Source organism: Ailuropoda melanoleuca, chromosome 10 (assembly GCF_002007445.2).
Source record: "Ailuropoda melanoleuca isolate Jingjing chromosome 10, ASM200744v2, whole genome shotgun sequence".
Lineage (NCBI taxonomy): Eukaryota > Metazoa > Chordata > Mammalia > Carnivora > Ursidae > Ailuropoda > Ailuropoda melanoleuca.
Genome location: NC_048227.1, coordinates 16,239,879 through 16,257,611, shown reverse-complemented (window position 1 = coordinate 16,257,611; position 17,733 = coordinate 16,239,879). Strand labels below are relative to the sequence as shown.

The following is a 17,733-nucleotide window of genomic DNA, read 5'->3' as shown; positions in this document are numbered from 1 at the left end:
AACCCACAAATATTCCAGAAAAAGACAACGCAGAAAGTCGGTTTCTTCCTGCCGCACTCCCAGAGGCTTGTCTTTAACGACCGTTTCGTTTCTATTCTTCCAGGTTCTAATTTTGTTGTTTAAATGTGTATCCATGTGAGCATGAGAGAGGCAGAGAGAAAAGTCAGTGTCCGTGTATATAGAAAACATAAATGGAAGGCTCCCAGATAAACTGCTTGGGAGCTTGTATTTCCCGCCGTTATTCTCTCTCTTGTCTCTGGATGTCAGCACGACCACACCCACCTCTTGCTCTCTGACCTGCCGGTTTGCTGCCGCCTGGGTGCCCCACCTTTTATTTAAACAAGATCCCTGCTGATGAGCATTCAGATTGTTTGTAATTTCTACCTATTTTTTAAAAGATTATTTATTTATTTGAGAGAGAGAGAGCAGAGCGAGCAAGAACATGAGTGCGGGGAGGGGCAGAAGGAGAGGGAGAAGCAGGCTCCCCGCTGAGCAGGGAGCCCGATGTGGGGCTCAATCCCAGGACCCTGGGACCATGACCTGAGCCAAAGGCACACGCTTAACCGACTGAACTACCCAGGTGCCCCTAATTCTGTCCATTTTAAACAGTGACCAAAAAAGGCTCTTGGCTCCCACATCTTTGCACGTTTGCCCAAAACTTCTTTGGAATTAATTCTTAGAGCTAGAATGGCTGAGCCAAAGAATATACGTTTTGAAGGCTAGAATACGTGGGCCGTACTAAGCACTGGGTAAGCGCGGCCCCGTGCCGTTAGTATTACTGGATATGGTCCCACCGCCCGCCCCCAATATTGGTCCATGACGTTTTCATGACTGTAAAGAATGAGCCGTTAAACGGACAGCTCTTCAGCATATCACCAGGAAGCCGGTGTGGCAGGTGCCCTCGGCCCATGCCTGCGGCGGGCACCACGCATCCGTGGCACGCATGACGCATTCCCGTGCAGGGTGCTTTCCTGCTTTGCCGAGGCCCACTGGTCCAGAGTGTTCCGTGGACTTCCCTCACTCCAGTTTTGTCTTCCTGCAGTTTGGCTTCTTCAAACGGAATCTGAAGGAGAAGATGGAGGCCAGTGCTGAAGCTTTCAGTGGGATCCCTCTAGAAGACTCAGAGGAGCCAGTGTCCAGGGAAGAGGCTGGGGACCCAGGCTGCCTGGAGCCCCTGCACGAGGAGGAGGCCCAGGATGCAGGCACCAAAGACTGAGGCCCAGGCCTGCCGCAGCCCGGGGCTGGACTCGGGACGCCCGGCGCCCCTCCGCCTCTGCCTGTGTGTTGCCGTGCGTCTTTGGGCAGGTCGCTGCCCCCGCCTAGACGTCAGGGTCGCTGTCTTGAACGTGGAGCTCACTGGTGCCTGCCTGCTCTGCGGGCTCATGCCCAGGGCCCATGAGGGCTGGGCTGGGCAGGCTCCAGACATCAGGCCTTGTCGTGATCAGCAGGCTCGGGCTTCCCCCGGGCCGCCTTAGTATCCTCCCCTAGAAGAGACTATCTGATCTAAATTTGGAAAAACTGTCATCTCAGGACCTAGCGACACTCCCGGCCCTCCCACCCACCTGCCCTTGGATGTCCCTAGAGGCCTTAGACTCCCAGAACCTTGCCCTTCGCTCCCACCTGCCTGGAGCCCAGTCCACTTTTCATCGGCTGCCAGAGAGCGAACGTGACCAGTGTCACCGCATGGCTGCTGCAAGGCCCTTACTCTGTGGCTGGAGACCAAGTGCCTTAGCAGGCCTTCCAGACTCTGCGAGGGACCCTGAACTTCCCCGTGCGGAGTCGGGCCCCTGTCACCCTCCGGGCCTCCTCCGGAAGCTCGCCGCCTCCCTTCCCGAGCTCCAGTTACACTGGCCTTCCTTGCCAGCCAAGCTCCTTCCCACGTCGCTGCCTTCACCCAGACTGCTCCCTCTGCCTGGAACGTTCCTCCCCAGCCCTCTCCCTGGCTGACTCTCACTCAGCCTGGATAGCACCACTTCAGGGCAGCCCCCGCCCCCGCCCGCCACCCCCGCCCCAGGGGGGTCCCCACATTACGCAGCTCACCCTAGCCTGCGTTCCCCTCACAGCGCGGCCCCTGGGTGCTACTTTGCATTCATCTCCCAGCTCCGACCACGGACTCCACGGGGGAAGGGACCTCACCCGTCTTGTTCACCTCGGTGACATCACAGAGCCTGACGCAGGATGCGCCTGACACAATTTCACCAAACTAGTGAGGGTGCCCGTGGGAAGAGGGAGGAAACGTTTGGGGGGGCCCATGGCATCCCCGCCCTTCGAGGCTTGGTCTTCCCCGGGCTCCCGCCTCCTCGCTGCACAACCCGCATCGGACGCCTCGCGCCCCGCGGCGGCCCCCACAGGAGGCTGAGAGCTCAAGGCGCGGGCCGCATCTGTCCACCTGGCTCCCGGTGCCAAGCGCAGTCCCCACCTGTGTTCACCCAATAAAAGTGACAATCTGTCCAGGTTTGTGATGTTTTTATGCTGGTGCCCCATTGCAGCCTGGCTCAATTCAAGGAACATTTCCTTCTCAAGCCTTTCTCTAAGTGGGACCCAGACAGTTGGCTCTTTTTTTCTTTTTTTTCTTTCTTTCTTTTCTTTTTTCTTTTTTTGTTATGACAACGCTCAGAGACGGACCTGTATGAGGCACTGACAGTTCATTAAGGTGTAAGGAAGGATAGACCCTCCCTGGCCTTTTTTTTTTTTTTAAACAACAATTGGTGGGGCTTGATCCTGAGGCCCCCAGCTTGAGGAGGGACAGAGGGGGCTCATCACTGCTGCCCTCTTGTGGTCAGTAGAACCCCGGGGTTGGGTGGGGGTGCAGGGGGCAGAATACGGAGTATTTCTCAGGCCAGCTCTCTGGGTCCAGCCCTGGGAGCTGAGAAGCAACATTTGGTCTCCCAAGCAGTGACCTCGGATGGCTCCCTTCTGCCTACAGGGGAGTAAGCGAACGTTCTCGAGCCTGGCACACAAGGCCCAGAACAGTATCTCAAAGCCTGCCGGCCTCTTCCACCTCATCAACCCCCTTCTGGTCCAGCACACAAGGAACCCATGGGGCTGGCTCACAGGGAAGACCTCAGGAAGGAAGAAGTGAGGCCCGTCTTCTCAGAGAGGGAGGAAAGAATGTTCTAACGGCCAGGAATATCACAGAAATGAAGTTAGCTGTGGGCCTCTGAAGCCTGTCGGCTTCTATGGATTCGTGCAGTATTTCTTGAAAGCTCTGTCCCAAGGGCACAGCTATGAACGTGACGGAGAAGTCCCTGCCCCCAGAAAGCGTCACCCCAGCGGGAAAACAGAGCGAAAACGTAGACATGTGATTCCAGGTGGTGAGGGGGTTGTGAAGGAGAAACAAGCAGGATAGCAGGTTGGAGAGTGATGGGAACGGTCCTCTCACACTGGTGGTTCTCTGTGACACAAACACAAAAAGGGAATATTTTCATCAGGTTGGGAGCAAAATAGCATGAAAATCTGGGAGGTTCATTTTGAGAACAGACCTGCCCTCATCCTGCCCAGGAGTCTCTATCCCAACTCCCTTAACAGCCCCCATCCTCAAATACCTATATGTCCTTCCCTGCCTGTGTCTTCGCAAATGCTGTTCCCCTTGCCAGCCTATCCAGTTCCACCGCCTTTCTATCCTTTAAAATCTTCCTACTTCAAAGCATTTCCAAGCTTTTCTCATCTCCTCAGTTCCCAGGCAAAATGACACGTTTCATCTTCACTTCATACCCCATCAGAGCACATAACACTGACTGTGTGGGCTCCTCTCTCAAGACTGGGAGGTTCTAGAACGCAGAATCCAGTCTTGGCTCACTTGTCTTACCGACACTGACCCCTCACCAGGGCTGGCCACAAAGAAGACGTTCAAAAAATTGTTTGATTCAGTGGCCTTCACATGTTTTACTCTCAAGACCCCTTTATACTCTTAAAAGCTAAAGATCCCCAAAGAGTTTGTGTTTATAAGTGTTCTATCTATTGGTGTTTATCCAATTAGAAATTAAAATGGAGAGAAATTCAAAACATATGGACACCTAAGCCCACATGGCCCACAAGCCGTCCTATGTTCTCACAGGCCGTGTAGCGTCCAGAAAACACCATCCTCGTGGCACAAAGTGAAAAAGTAACACCTTAGTATCGTTGGGGAAATGGTTGCAACTACTCGGCCGTAGGCTTGAGTCCGGGCTCCGAGGCTTCGCAGCTGCGCCGTGTGGGGCCATTCCTTACCCTCTCTGGGACTCATTGCTTCATCTGTAAAATGGACATAATAACTGTATCTCCCTCAGAGCTGTTGCAAACCTGATAGAACACTGGCACACTGTCTAGTTTAGGAGCACATCTGTGCTTGATACAGGTGGGGAATAGAAATGGTTTAGTTGTGGGGTGCCCGGCTGGCTCAGTCGGCCGTGCAGGCGACTCTCAACCTCGAGGTCATGAGTTCAATCTCCACGTTGGACGGAGAGATTACTTTTTTTTTTAAAAATGGCTTAGGGGTGCCTGGGTGACTCAGTCATTAAGCGTCTGCCTTCGGCTCAGGTCATGATCCCAGGGTCCTGGGATCGAGCCCCGCATCGGGCTCCCTGCTCAGCCTGCTTCTCCCTCTCCCGCTCCCCCTGCTTGTGTTCCCCCTCTCACTGCCTCTCTCTCTGTCAAATAAATAAAATCTTCAAAAGTAAAGTAAATAAATAAAAATATAAAAATTAAAATAAAAACCTGGCTTCGTTGTGCAGGATGGTGTGGTCCAAGCAGCCCGCTGGACCGCAAGTCAAAAGACCTGGCACTGGAGTCCCAGTTCTTACCGTGACCTTGAGAAGGATGCGTGCCCTTCCTGGGCTTGGTTTGCCCGAACTGGGATCTGAAGTTACCTCAAGAGCTGTCAGGTGGAAGAGAGGGGTGGTGGCTGAGCACCTGAGCCCCCCCACACTTGACCTGCTTTAAACACCAAGGTTTATAAGTAGCATCCGGGCTACTTTATCAATTAAGCACCACAGGCACCGTGCCCAGCCTCCCGGCTTTCAATGGCCTACAAACACGTTTGGGAGCTGAAAAAAAAAAAAATTCAACTCCCAAGTATGAAAATTAAATTGTATAATTGAAATAAATGTTAAAGGAAGTGTCTCTAAATGTAATATGTCGGGTTGTCAAATGCAGTTTTATTTAACATCTATAGTTCCATACACGAACTCTACTAAATGTGGAGTATTTTAATATTTGCAATTATGTGTGGTTGTGTATGTATACAAAAATGTGCATAAAGTTTACAAAGGTCTTTAAAAGACCGGGAGATTTTACTTGAAAAATAATGTTCTACTTCCAAAAATAATGAAAACTTTAAAAAAAACACCAAACACAACCAAACTATGTTGGACTACGTTCTTTCTTTTTTTTTTTTTTTTTTAAGATTTTATTTATTCATCAGAGAGCAAGAGAGAGCACAAGCAGGGGGAGTGGCCGGCAGAGGGAGAAACAGGCTTTCCGCTGAGCAGGGAGCCTGACACGGGGCTCGATCCCAGGATCCTGGGATCAGGACCTGAGCCAAACGCAGACACATAACTGACTGAGCCACCCAGGCGCCCCGAACTGTGTAATCTCTAAGGCTCCTTCGAGAGCTTGCAGAACGTAAGAGGCTGGATTGAAATGTCCCTAGAGAAGTTATTTGCCCTTGATGAGTTATAAGGCCCTGAGGATGGGTGTGGGGCTGGCCCTTGTGGAGCCATGGTTCCCCACCTGCCGGTGTGGCCGAGCCGCTGGGACTGATGGAGCCGGGCAGACGTGGTCCGAACGTCTCACCTGCCTTCTGTCCACGGAGGAAGCAGGTCAGAGCTCTGTGAACTCATTTTTCCTTATCCCTGAAACAGAATGAAAAAATCCTTGCAGGGCCATCGGGCCCTTACGAGCATTCATCTCAAGATGTTCCTGGCAGCTGGGTGATTCCCCAGGGTGGGGCCAGTCCTACTCAGCTAAGGTCAAGGCAGGCCACACCCCAGGATCCCACAGACTCCCCACTGGCACCGACTCTCCATTGTTTCCCGAGAGCCAAGTATTAGGAGGGCTGAGGCTCAGACAGGAAAGTAGGATAAAGGCAGGGTGGGAGCAGGGTGATCCCCGTAGGCCCAGGGGTCCTAAAAAAAGAGGAGGGGTGTGGCCAATCAGGCCCAGGCTGGTGAGTGGGTCTGAAAGGCTGTAGTTGTCTAATCCTCACACTGGGCCCCTGTGTGCCCCCTACAGGTGGGGCCGGGTCTGCAGGGACCCTCTGTGGTTCTGGTCACTGGGGGTCTGCACAAAGCGATGGCTAGAGGTTCCGACTGGGGAGGGGAGAGGAGGGTGGCACAGCTAGACGCTGGGAGCCAGAAAGAGATGGAACACAGGCTCTATGCTTGGCTATGAGAACAGGGTCTGTTCTCTGGACCAAGGACAGACCCTCTGTGTTTGGTAAAAGGGATGTATATCCCACGAAGTCGAAAGCTTTCTCACACCTCCCACACTGAGCTCCCTCTGTGTTTGTGCAGGATTCAAAGCATGAGACAAAGCCTGGGGCCATGTGGGCAGGTCATGTCTCCTGAGGATCAGATTATAAGATTCCAGGGAAACTTGGAACATAAAAGCGCTTCCCAGACAGGACCCTATGGCTTCACTGGCTGCGTGTACTTATCACTGAGTGTCTCCCACTGCCCATGCACACATTTTAAGGACAAATCTTTTACCACATAAAGGTTTTTATTGAACTCAAATTCAGGGGCTCCAAAGCCTGAGGAAGACAAGGGAGGCACTGAGGCCCAAGCCCCACCCCAGGGCCCCACTCCCCACCCCACCTACCCTCACCCCTTCCTGACTCAACGAGGGTCTCAGTAGCTACCAATCTAAGCTACCCCACTCTAATTAAGTCACCCTCCCCCCTCCCCCCATCCCAGCCTAGCGCTTTGCCAAGCCAGGCACCCACCAAGGGGCATGCTGTTGCCGAGGCCTGCTCTCTGCTGACCTCTTTTCTGGATTTCTCCCAGAACCTCCCACTGCCTGCTTGGCCTCGCTCCAACCCCTCTTCATAGCCCATTTCCCATAAGTCTCCAGGGCACGTAACTTCCTCCACCCCGGCCCTCGACTCCACCGTCCTCCCCCAGCTCTTCCACTATTCCCTCTAAAGGTTTCTCTAGCATCCTGGCCCCCTCTCTTCGGCCCACCACCTCCCCACCCCCGGCGGGGCTCCAGGTCAGCGGCGGCCGGCTGCGTGGGTCCGCTGGTGGCGGATGAGGTCAGAGCTCTGGGAGAAGGCCTTGCCACAGTCATCGCACTTGTAGGGCCGCTCCCCGCTGTGGACCCGGTGATGCTGCAGCAGCGTGGACGAGCGGCAGAAGCCCTTGCCGCACACGGCGCACCTGTAGGGCCGCTCGCCCGTGTGCGAGCGCTGGTGCTGGATCAGCGTGGAGGAGCGGTTGAAGGTCTTGCCGCAGTCGGGGCAGCTGTAGGTGCGGCCCGGCAGGTGGGTGCGCGCGTGGATGGCCAGCACCGAGCTCTGGCCAAAGCGCTTGCCGCACTCAGGGCACTTGAAGGGCTTCTCGCGGGCGTGGCTGCGGGCGTGGGGGATGAGTGCCGAGCGCTGCGAGAAGCTCTTGCCGCAGATGCCGCAGCTGAAGGGCCTTTGGCCGGTGTGCACCCTCTGGTGACTACGCAGGGAAGAGTTCTGGCTGTAGCACTTGCCGCACTCGGGGCAGCTGTAGGGCCGCTCGTGGCTGTGGGTGCGCTGGTGCCGCAGGAGGTAGGAGCTGTCACCGAAGGCCTTGCCGCAGTGCGGGCACTTGTAGGGCTTCTGACCAGAGTGGGTGCGCTGGTGGCGAAGCAGGTAAGAGCTGTCGGCGAAGGCCTTGCCACAACGGGGACACTTGTAGGGTCGCTCGCCCGTGTGGGTGCGCTGGTGTTTGATGAGGTCAGAGCTCTGGGAGAAGGCCTTGCTACAGACCTCACATTTATAGGGCTTCTCACCCGTATGGATGCGCTGGTGCTGGATCAGGGTGGAGCCCCGCCCAAAGCTCTTCCCGCAGATGCCGCAGATATTAGGCCGGGGGCCCTGCCCACCCCGGGCTCTGCCACCCCGCCGGCCTGGCCCCCGAAGGGCCCCTGTCAGGCCCAGGGGATTCTGGAGCATCTCAAACTGGGGTGTGGCCAGCAGGGCCCCTGTGGGCATCTCAAAAGGTGGCCCTAGGGGTAGGGCCCCTGTGGGCTGCTCCCCAAACCCTTGGGTGAAGGAGTCCAAGGGGTGGACTCCCAAGGGGATGCTCAAGGGATTCTTTTCCTCGGGATTCAAAAGCATTTCTGCACCTTCCTGAACTTTGGAACTCTGAGCTTCAAATTCAGGGCTTTGGGTTTTGAACTCAGGATTCTGGGGCTCATAACCTGGGCTCTGGGATTCATATCCAGGGCTCTGGGGTTCATACCCAGGGCTCTTGGGTTCGTAACCAGGGCTCCGGGGTTCATATCCAGGGCTCTTAGGGTCATACCCAGGGCTTTGGGGCTCATACCTAGGACTGTGGGGTTCAAACTCGGGGCTCTGAGAATCTGATTCAGGGCTTCTGGGTGCAAATTCAGGGCTTGGGGGCACAAACCCAGGGCTTCGGGACTCAAAACCTGGGCTCTCAGGCTCAAACCTGGGGCTCTGGGGTTCAAACTCGGGGCTTTGTGGCTCAAACCCAGGGCTCTGGGGTTCAAGCCCAAAGGGTATCTCTTCGACCTCATAGTCCCCAGTGCCTTCTTGTTGAGACATTTCTTCTTCCTCATTCTCACTCATGTTGCCTGCAGGATCAGAGAATTATAGAAAACCCAGATTGTGTGGGGCCTGGAAGGTCATTTGGTTCCACCACTAGTTGCCACAAACCTCTCACTCCTCCTCCAGCAGGGTCGCTGGCCCTGGAGCAGGTGCTGAAATTCCCACCTCCCCCTCCGCCGACACAGGACGTCCAGTCCCCGCCCCCGCCTCCTCCAAGTCCCAGGTGTCTAAGCCCCCCGCTCTCTTCCCCTCCCACGGCCCACAGCCCCCTCTCCCGCTCCCAGGCACGCTCCTTGGAAAGGCGCTCCCTCCCTCACCTTTGAGGGACGCTTCGGGGCTCCCCAGTTCGTCAGGACTTTGCACATCCCCGGGCGCGAGGCCCCACGGCGACGCCTCCCGTTCCATCCCCGCCGGCTCCCAGTGCAGCGGCGGCGGCGATGGCGGACGATCCTGCGACCAGGCCTGAGCGCCCTGAGACCCGGGCCCTCGCCGCCCGCCTGCTCAGCACCGCCCAGGGTACCCGGCTGCCCAGCCCGGGCCGCTGAGGCCGGACGTCTTGACCCTGGGCCTCTGTGGCCGGCCGGGCCCCTCCCCTACCCGCGGCCCCGCCCCCACCCACAAGGTCTCGCCTTGCCCTGGGGCCCTCCAAGGTCCCCGTGCGTCGTGGCCTCCGAGGTGAGGGTCTTCACGACTCGCCCTGCCGCCCCCGGATGCCGCTGCCCGCCCGCGACCCCGTCGTCTGGCCCCCCAGCCCGGGCTGGGCTGCGGCTGTCCGACCCCCTCCCCCCGCCCCGCACAGGAAGTGTCCGTCCGCGGCCAGTTTCCCCCGCTGGCTAGCGCCACGGCCTCTCTAGGAGCGGCTGGAGGTGGAAACTCGTTGGCATTAACCCTGGGCTGGATGGCCCCGGCTTTGAGGTGGGGGGATGACGGGGAGCCCTAGAGCCGGCAGGAAAGGCTGGGGTAGTTTGTGTGCTATGTCCTAGGTCTCCGTCCGTCCAGGACCCTGTCTGTCCGTCACCCGGGCCGTGCGTCCGTCAGTGCCTGTGGCCAAGGGCGAGGCGACGAGCGAGACCAAGGTCAGCGAGAAGGAGCGACGCTTCCCGGCGCCAGCGGGGGCGGTGTCTAGCTCCCCTCCCCTCCCGGGCCTTGGGGTCGGCTCCGGCCGCTCCTCGGGAACCTGGACGGACCCCCCCAAGGCCTGAGCTCCTGAGTCCGAGACTCCCACCTCCCAACCCGAACTCTACTCCTCCGCCCCGGCGCGCCCACCCTACTCCTCCTGGCCCCCTCCCCTCTCTGCTCCTCCTAATCTCCGCCCTACCCTCTCCGGGAGGGCTAGGATCGTTGCCAAGGAAACAGCCCCGCCTCCGGTTTCCAGAGGCACCGCCCCTACCTCCCAGGGAGTACAGCGATTGGCCGTGGGAGCTCGAGCTCTCATCGTCCCGCCTCCTCCCACTACACCAACGGCTAGGCGTTAAGGGTCGCCAGGGAACGCGAGGCCCCTTTCTGATTGGCTGGAGGGGGCAGGCCGGTTCCACCTACTCCAGCGGTCAGAAGAGCCTGCGGGAGCGCTGAGCTGGAGGTGCCCGGCGTCTCCCTTCCAGTGGTCGGGCTGGTGCTTTCAGAACTTTTCCCGCCCCCGGTTACCTTTCATTATGTCTTATCTCTCTGAAGAAAGCCAAGGGATCTGGAGACAGCCTCCCTCCCCAGGTCGCCCGCATACTTCCTTTCCCAGCACTGTCCTTTCTCCCACAGGTTTCTGGTGCTGAAGGGGCCAGTTGGCAGACCCTCTTTTCTGTTACCTGCCTATCCCTTCCACTTTCCCCAAAGTGGGAGCCTTAGTCCCTGGTTCCCGGATTTTCTCACAGAGAGGCAGGGATCCTATGGGAGTTACTTGCAGGTGAGGGTGGTGGAGTTGAGGAGAAGTAGAGAACCATCCGGCTTTCAAGGGAGCTAAGAACTCCCCAGTCCTGTCTGACGTGAACAGAAGCTTGTATAAGGGAACCTAAGAAACACTGCCCTTGGTGCAACTTTGAATCAAGGGAAAAGTGATTCTGGAAAGACAATTCTTGTCCCCCTTTTTACCCTTGCTGCTGAAAGTATTTTGGTAGCGTTCTTGACAATTGATGAGCCAAATTCTCCGTGTGAGTGACGAAGGAGCCAAGATTGTGTTTTCTCGTTGCCTTCTCAAATGAAGGGAAGAAACTGGTTTAGGAGGAAAGACGACATCTTCCATTCTCCTGAAAAGAGATGAGGACAAGAATCTGGAGAATTGAGAGTAGTAAAAGCAGAGAGAAAACAGAGGATGACAGATAGAGTCACAACTATCTCCCTACAAATAAAGCAGGAGTATTTTTCTCCTCTGCAGAGGAACAGCTTCCAGCTCCATGGCTGTCTCCACCCCCCCCCCAACTGTCGGTCTGTCCTAAAACCTTGTGTGAAGAATGGCTCACACACTCCAGCACTAGATGGCCCACACGGGCAGGACACCCTCCAAATGCCCTGACTATGGAAGGAGCTGGCACTCACACAAATGAGAAACAAACGTCTCCTTCATGACACACTTTTCTCTGACCTCCAACCTGCTTACCCACCAGAAAATTGACACAGGAGAGCAGCTGTTCCTTGCAAAGTGTATGGCGAGGACTCCAGCCACAGCTCTGACCCAGTCCCGTTGCCTGCAGCGCTCTCTGCAAGCCCCACATGCAACAGAAGTCCGGCCAGAGCTGCAAGCTGCTTTGGCACCTCCATTGCCATGTGGAAATTCAGTCCTCCAAGCGCCTAGAGTAAAAGAGGAGCTGACTTCCAGGCAGGTTCCTCCACCATCAGTCCTATCCATGCAATGGGCCCGTCTACCACTCACCCATAGCAGTGAGAGGCTCTAAGCACAGGGGATCCTCTGATGTGGGTTCCAGCATGGCCTGGCACCAACTAATCCAAGGCAAGAGTCCACTGACCTTACTCTACCACTGTGTCCTGGTGAGGAAAAGTTGTGTTGTGTCCTGAGTTGGGTGGCCACTTTGTCCATAGGATCATTCCTCGTGTGCGGCAGCCCTGGGACAGAGGTAGTCAGTGTCCAGCCAATGCTGGTGGTCCAGCCAACTTGGCTAACGCTTGAGCAAAGGTCCTCCATGTGAGGGGGACTCCTGCGTGAACTGCTCTTTCCCTGCATGCACCGGACAGACCCTCTAAGAGACCTTCTGTCAGAAGCTACGAGAGATGCCCCTGTATATTCAAGAAGATTTGAGGCACCCAGGAAGAGCTCACCCATGGCACAGTCCCCATTCGGAATAACAAAGAAAACAGGAGTTTTTGTATATGGCTAGGCCATTCTCTGACCTCAAGCATTTGCAAAACTAAAAGCAGCTAGAAAGTAACATTTTGCTTAGAGCATCATTACCAGGTGTAAGATTCCATCCCTGGAGATTCTGATTCAGTAGTCCAGAAATGGAGCCCAGGGAGCCGGCGACATTTTAGTTACTTAATGGGATTCTGTGGCAGAAAGGGCTTACTTTGAAAACTGGGTGGCTCAGTTGGTTAAGCATCTGCCTTCAGCTCAGGTCATGATCCTGGGGTCCCAGGATCGAGCCCCACATTGGGCTCCCTGCTCAGTGGGGAGTCTGCTTCTCCCTCTGCCCCTTCCCCCCTTGCTTGTGTGCTCTCGCTCTCTTTAATAAATAAATTCTTTAAAAAAGAAAAAAAAAAAAGAAAAATACTGGCCTAGAGCAGGTTTTTGCTTCTTTGAGTCATAAACATCTTTGCACATCTCATTCCTAGAGACACACATAAACATTCAAAAATATTTAGGGATCTTGGGGCACCTGGGTGGCTCAGTCAGTTAAGCATCTGCCTTCAGCTCAGGTCATAATCTCAGGGTCCTGGGATGGAGCCCTGCATCCTGCAACCCGCACCACAACCCGCATCAGGTTTCCTACTCATTGGTGACCTGTTTCTCCCTACTCCACTGCCGCCCTCCTCCCCACCCCCGCTTGTGCTCTCTCTCTCAAATAAATAAAATCCTTTTTAATAAAAAAAAGTGTTCAGGGGTCTTTAAAAGCTCAAGTCAACACTTGTCCTTATTTTGCATGGCTTGGACAAGTTAGGAATGGGTCATGTGGTCATGACATTGACCTTTCCCTCTGGCCATGTAGTTGGGGCTCATTTCGTCTGGTTCAGACAAGCATTTCTCCTGATGCACCAAGAAAGCCCTAGAGAAACCCTCTTCCTGCCTTAAAGTGCTTTGGGGTCTGAGCCTCAAAGACCTCTGGTAGCAGAGAGAGAGAAAAGGGAGCCCCACCTCTGGGGCCAAGAAATGAGGAGCTGAGGCTGAGGCTTAAGCACTTTGTGACATTCAAAAATCAACTAAATGGCAGAAAGTTGGGTCACGAGGGCAGGAAGGAGAGGAGCTGGGTCTGTTTGGGGGCCCGAAGCAAGCTTTGCAAACCTCAAAGCACTCAGAGAAAGTAGTAATTATGGTACCTTTAATTGGCAAGCGGAGGGCAGGATCCAGATCTGGCTTTGAATCTGAGCTGAGAACTGGTGTTGCCGGCTGGGCTTTCCCCAGGCGGTGCGGAGGGTGAGGCAAGGGGAGGGTTGTACACTGGCTTCTCTTTAGGGAATTAAAAGCTGGTACAAAGGTGGCTCCTGCTGCCAAGGGGCCTCTTTTCACTGTACGTCCCCCCTGTGACAAGATGGCACCTAAGCCAACCTTTCCAGTAAAGTTGGGGTAAGCCAGGTCCTGGTGGGGTCAGATGTGAAGATTAAATAGATGCCAATTCAGTTGCTTTTTTCACCTGAACAGTGTCTTTCCCCCTAAATTTTCTACCTCTTCCTTTAGAAGTTTCTCTAGGTTGACAAATCTGGTTTCTTCCTAAGGTAGGCCAGACAGGACATGGGGCAGAGTTGGGTGAAGAAGGCAGGTGCGCAGAGACCAGCAGAAGGCGTCAGCCCCTGCTGTCACTCCTGGAGGTGAAGGTGAAGGAGGCAGGAACGGGTCTGCCCGTGGCTGGCTGCTTCATCACCGGGCCAAGGCTGGACTCTGACCACAGCGGAACTGGGTGGCTGATGGATAATGGAGTCACAAGGGACAAGGCTTGGGAACACAGATGAGCAGTTCCCTTGGCTACTGACCCCAAATGTTCCTGGCCTCATCCCTCTTTGTTCATGATGAAAGACACCTGAGAAGCGGCAAGCTTTGCTTCTGTTTGCCCTGGAACTCATCTCAGGCTGGTTTCTCCCTTGCCTTGCTTTGCTATGTGGCTGTTCTGTCATCTTGTAACTGGGCTTCACTAACACTGGGTTGCTCTGTCCCTAATCCAGGTTATTGCTTGGGAGCCCTCGTAGGGAGGGAGCAGAGGCCTCCGGAACCCTGGCTGAGACACTGGCAAGGAACTCAGGAGTGATGTGGTAAAGACAGCAGTAAACCAAGAACCCCGGAGTCTCACTCTGAATGTGACCTTGGACAGGTCACCAGACTCAGAGTCCCCAAATGCAAAAGGATAGAAAAGCTAAGATCGGGGCGCCTGGGTGGCACAGCGGTTAAGCGTCTGCCTTCGGCTCAGGGCATGATCCCGGCGTTCTGGGATCGAGCCCCACATCAGGCTCCTCCGCTATGAGCCTGCTTCTTCCTCTCCCACTCCCCCTGCTTGTGTTCCCTCTCTCGCTGGCTGTCTCTATCTCTGTCAAATAAATAAATAAAATCTTAAAAAAAAAAAAAAAAAAGCTAAGATCTCTTCCAGTTCAAAAATGTGATAAGGCCCTCCTGGCTGGGTGAGGGTGGCTAAGGCCTGAACAGTAGGGCTCTCCCAGGGAGGCCCAAGGAGGACTGGAGGGCACACTCAGAACCTTCCTCTTTAAAATCATGAATTGCCGGTCAGCCGACAGGCCTACAGTGGTGCGGCAGAGAATACCTCTCAGTTTGGGGCAAAATATAGAGTCCTGACAGCCTCCTCGTGACTGGGCTGTCCTTTCCAAGCTACGTGGTTCCCTCCTCAGGCAGTTATGAGGGCAAAATGAGTTGAAGGACAAGACAGTACTCTGTAAACCAGAGAACGTGATACAAGCAAACATCTGAAATAAAGCCTGCTTTTCCTTCTGTCCTGCTGCCCTTTCGCACAGGTAGTGTTGGCCTGAATCCCTGGGTCAAGACAACATGAACGCTATCCGCCAGTTTGCAAACTCAGGTGACTCCGGGAGCCCAACGGGTCCCGTAAACAAGGGGACAATGCCTGACGGAGAGGGCCTGCTGTACCGGGGACACGGACAAGCGAGGACGAGGGCCAGCTGACACTGGTGGCAAGCCGGGAAGGGCTGCTGGGCAGGCTGAACGGCTGCCCCGTGCCTCCTGCCAGCCGTGCTTTTGTGGGAGCTCAGGTCGAGTTGCCAAATCCTTGGATATTTCAGAAGAGGCCAGAAACCTGAATTTTTGTGTGAAACATCCTTTAAAGTCTTAACCACGATTTGTAACATTTTTAAATGCTGGCTGGACCAAAAATAATTTGTAAAAGGTTGCTAGGAGCCAGATTGAGTACATGGCTGTCCGTTTTTAACTCCTGCAGTAAAGACAGTGGATACAGCAAACTTCCCTTCTACCCCAATCCTCTTAGCATGTCTAAGCGGAGAAACAGCCTCGTCTTCCCCCACAGGGGAGATCATGTGCAGGAGCCTACCTCAGCCCTAACGGAGCAGAGGGGGCTTCTAGAGTCTGGGACAGTAGGGAGCAAGGTGTCAGCAGATGAAGCTCGTGAAGGACTAAGATAAGAGGGTCCTCATCCCCCAGGTCCCCCTCTTGCCTGGACTTCTGTGACCTCCCTGGAGCTGCCACAGATGTTCAGGCACCTGAGCCCAACCTGGGCCTCGGGCAATGTCTAGATCTTCACCCTTTGCCTTGACATCTCTGAGACCATCACCCACACTCCTGGAATATTTCTGGGTAGTGCTGGAAGCCCACAGGTGGGTCCAGGTCCCCTTGGCCAGGGGCCAGAGGCACAGGTAATGCACTGGCACTCCGGCCCCTGTGTCCCCCGGCACCAGGCCTATGGACCCACTGGTGCTTGGCCATGGCTGACTTCTGGCCAAAGCACCTGCCACACTGAGGACAGGGGTAGGGGCGTTCACCGCTGTGGGTACGCCGATGGGCTGCCATTTCAGAGCTCTGTCGGAAACAGCGCCCACAGTCTGGGCATGGGTAGGGCTTCTCGCCCGTATGGGTGCGTATGTGGCGCCGAAGGTCTGACGCGTGGGCAAAGGCGCGGCCGCAGTCCGGGCAGGGGAAGGGAGTCTCGCCACTGTGGACCCGCTGGTGCTGGTAGAGGGCAGAGCTCTGGCTAAAGCAGCGGCCACAGTCAGCACAGCAGTAGGGCTTCTCGCCCGTGTGGACCCGTAGGTGGGTGGTGAGGGCAGAGCGCTGGGTGAAGGCCCGACCACAGTCCAGGCAGCGGTGCGGCCGCTCCCCACGGTGGATGGCCCGGTGCTTGCTCAGAGAGGAGGCCTGGCTGAAGCCCTTGCCACAGTCAGGGCAACGGAAGGGCTTCTCACCCGTGTGGGTGTACGTGTGCTCCACGAGGGTGGAGCGCCAGGCAAAACTCTTCCCGCACACATAGCAACCATGACGCCGGTCGGCTCTTGGGACAGGGGGATGGGCACAGAGTGGGGGGCGACCCCGGCGAGGTGCCTTCGACGGCTGCTCCAAGCTACAAGGGAGCCCAGCAGAAGGGTGTGTCAGGGCCTTCAGCCCAGGACGCCGAGCTTCCACAGAAAGGCTCTTCTCCAGGGCCTCCGTCCCTTCTCTTTGTCTTTTCTCTTCCTTGTTTCTGGTATCTGCTGGAGGGTAAGGGGAGAGCTCAGACCCTGGCTTATCCTGGTCCTTATGGCCAAACCCCAAAGGGTGACAGAGAAGCCTTTTAGATACAGCCACCTTCTGGACCCACTGCTGCCTCTGGGACTCAGGTCGGTACAGGCAGGGAAGCTCCGAGTGACCTTTTCCTGAGCTGCAGAGGGCAGAAAAGACGCCGAGACAAAGAAGGAACAGAACACCATACATTCTACCTCAGAGCTGGGGAAATGGGGTCAGAGGGGACATTTTTGCTGGATCATGGAGGGTGAATGGATGTCTTAGGACACTCCAGGCAGCAGGAACAGTAAGAGAGGCAGGAACACGGTCGGCATGACAAGTTCACAGGGAAGGGATGAGCTGCAAGGATAAACTGGAGGAAGTAAACAGTGGCACCCACCAGAAAGGAGATGGCCAACAAAACTGTAACAGAAAGGACACTAGAACACAAGAGGTGCAGAGAAGCTATGGTGTAGCAAAGCGGCAGGAGGGATGATGTGAAGCTCACCAGAACTTCCAGACCAGCAAGATGTGAGGGGCACAGATCTGCTGCAGAGGCAGGCACGCAGGGTTCCGCACCCCAGCAGAGCCTGGGCCACACTCCCAGCCCCTTTCTAGGCTGAACCCTGCAGCGAGGCAGGGGCCGGCTTGGTAACCTCGGCGGGGAAAGCAATTCGGGGAAGAAAATGAGGGGCAGGGAAGGTGTTGGCAGAGGGCAGCTGGCTGGCTCGGGCCCAGAGGCGGTCCCAGGAGACGTAGGACCCCATACTTCACCTGCGTCTGCTTCTGTCAGACACTCTCCCACCTCCGGATCCTGGGCATCCGGGCCCCACAGGTCGGCCTCTTCCTCCACCCAGGAGATGAGAGCTGGCTTGGTGCCTCGGAACCCTGGGAGAGGAGAACGCAAACCCCACGCTGCCGGGAGGCCGCCCCCCGCCATCCCGGCTTCCTGGGCCTCGGGCCTCCCGCTGCCCGGGCCGGCCCCGGAGGCTGGGCGGGGTGGGCGGGGAGGTGGCCCGGGCGAGCAGGCGGGGCCTCACCGAGCGCGCCCAGGTGGCCGTAGGTCTCCCGCATCACGTCCCGGTATAGGGCCCTCTGCGCGGGCCGCAGACAGCCCCACTCCTCCGGGGAGAAGTACACGGCCACGTCCGCGAAGCTCACGGCC

General features: G+C 56.1%; 3 protein-coding genes across 8 annotated transcripts in view; 1 reads left to right on the top strand and 2 right to left on the bottom strand.

The window, feature by feature from the left end:
- ITGAL (integrin subunit alpha L) overlaps positions 1-2,470 on the top strand; it is a 40,292-nt gene extending 37,822 nt beyond the window's left edge. For 4 of the 5 annotated variants that reach the window (XM_011231762.3, XM_002924790.4, XM_034670124.1 and 1 more), the window contains one exon: positions 1,043-2,470. In XM_011231762.3, coding sequence (XP_011230064.2) covers positions 1,043-1,216 — 174 coding nt within the window. In that variant the 3' untranslated portion in view covers positions 1,217-2,470. The remainder of the gene's footprint in view (positions 1-1,042) is intronic. The other variant, XR_004628414.1, reaches the window with a different exon arrangement.
- A 4,341-nt stretch (positions 2,471-6,811) lies between these two features.
- ZNF768 (zinc finger protein 768) lies at positions 6,812-10,033 on the bottom strand. Its single transcript, XM_002924789.4, has 2 exons — positions 9,058-10,033; positions 6,812-8,766 (listed from the first exon to the last, which is right to left on the bottom strand). The coding sequence occupies exons 1-2, from the start codon at positions 9,143-9,145 to the stop codon at positions 7,190-7,192; spliced, it is 1,665 nt and encodes a 554-aa protein (XP_002924835.3). The 5' UTR covers positions 9,146-10,033; the 3' UTR covers positions 6,812-7,189.
- A 5,125-nt stretch (positions 10,034-15,158) lies between these two features.
- Positions 15,159-17,733, bottom strand: part of LOC100484959 (zinc finger protein 688) — a 14,963-nt gene continuing 12,388 nt past the window's right edge. The window contains exons 2-4 of one of the 2 annotated variants that reach the window (XM_034670121.1): positions 17,609-17,690; positions 17,343-17,456; positions 15,159-16,558 (exon numbers count right to left, since the gene is read on the bottom strand). In XM_034670121.1, the coding sequence (XP_034526012.1) occupies positions 15,642-16,558; positions 17,343-17,456; positions 17,609-17,690 (1,113 nt within the window). In that variant the 3' untranslated portion in view covers positions 15,159-15,641. The remainder of the gene's footprint in view (positions 16,559-17,342; positions 17,457-17,608; positions 17,691-17,733) is intronic. The other variant, XM_034670122.1, reaches the window with a different exon arrangement.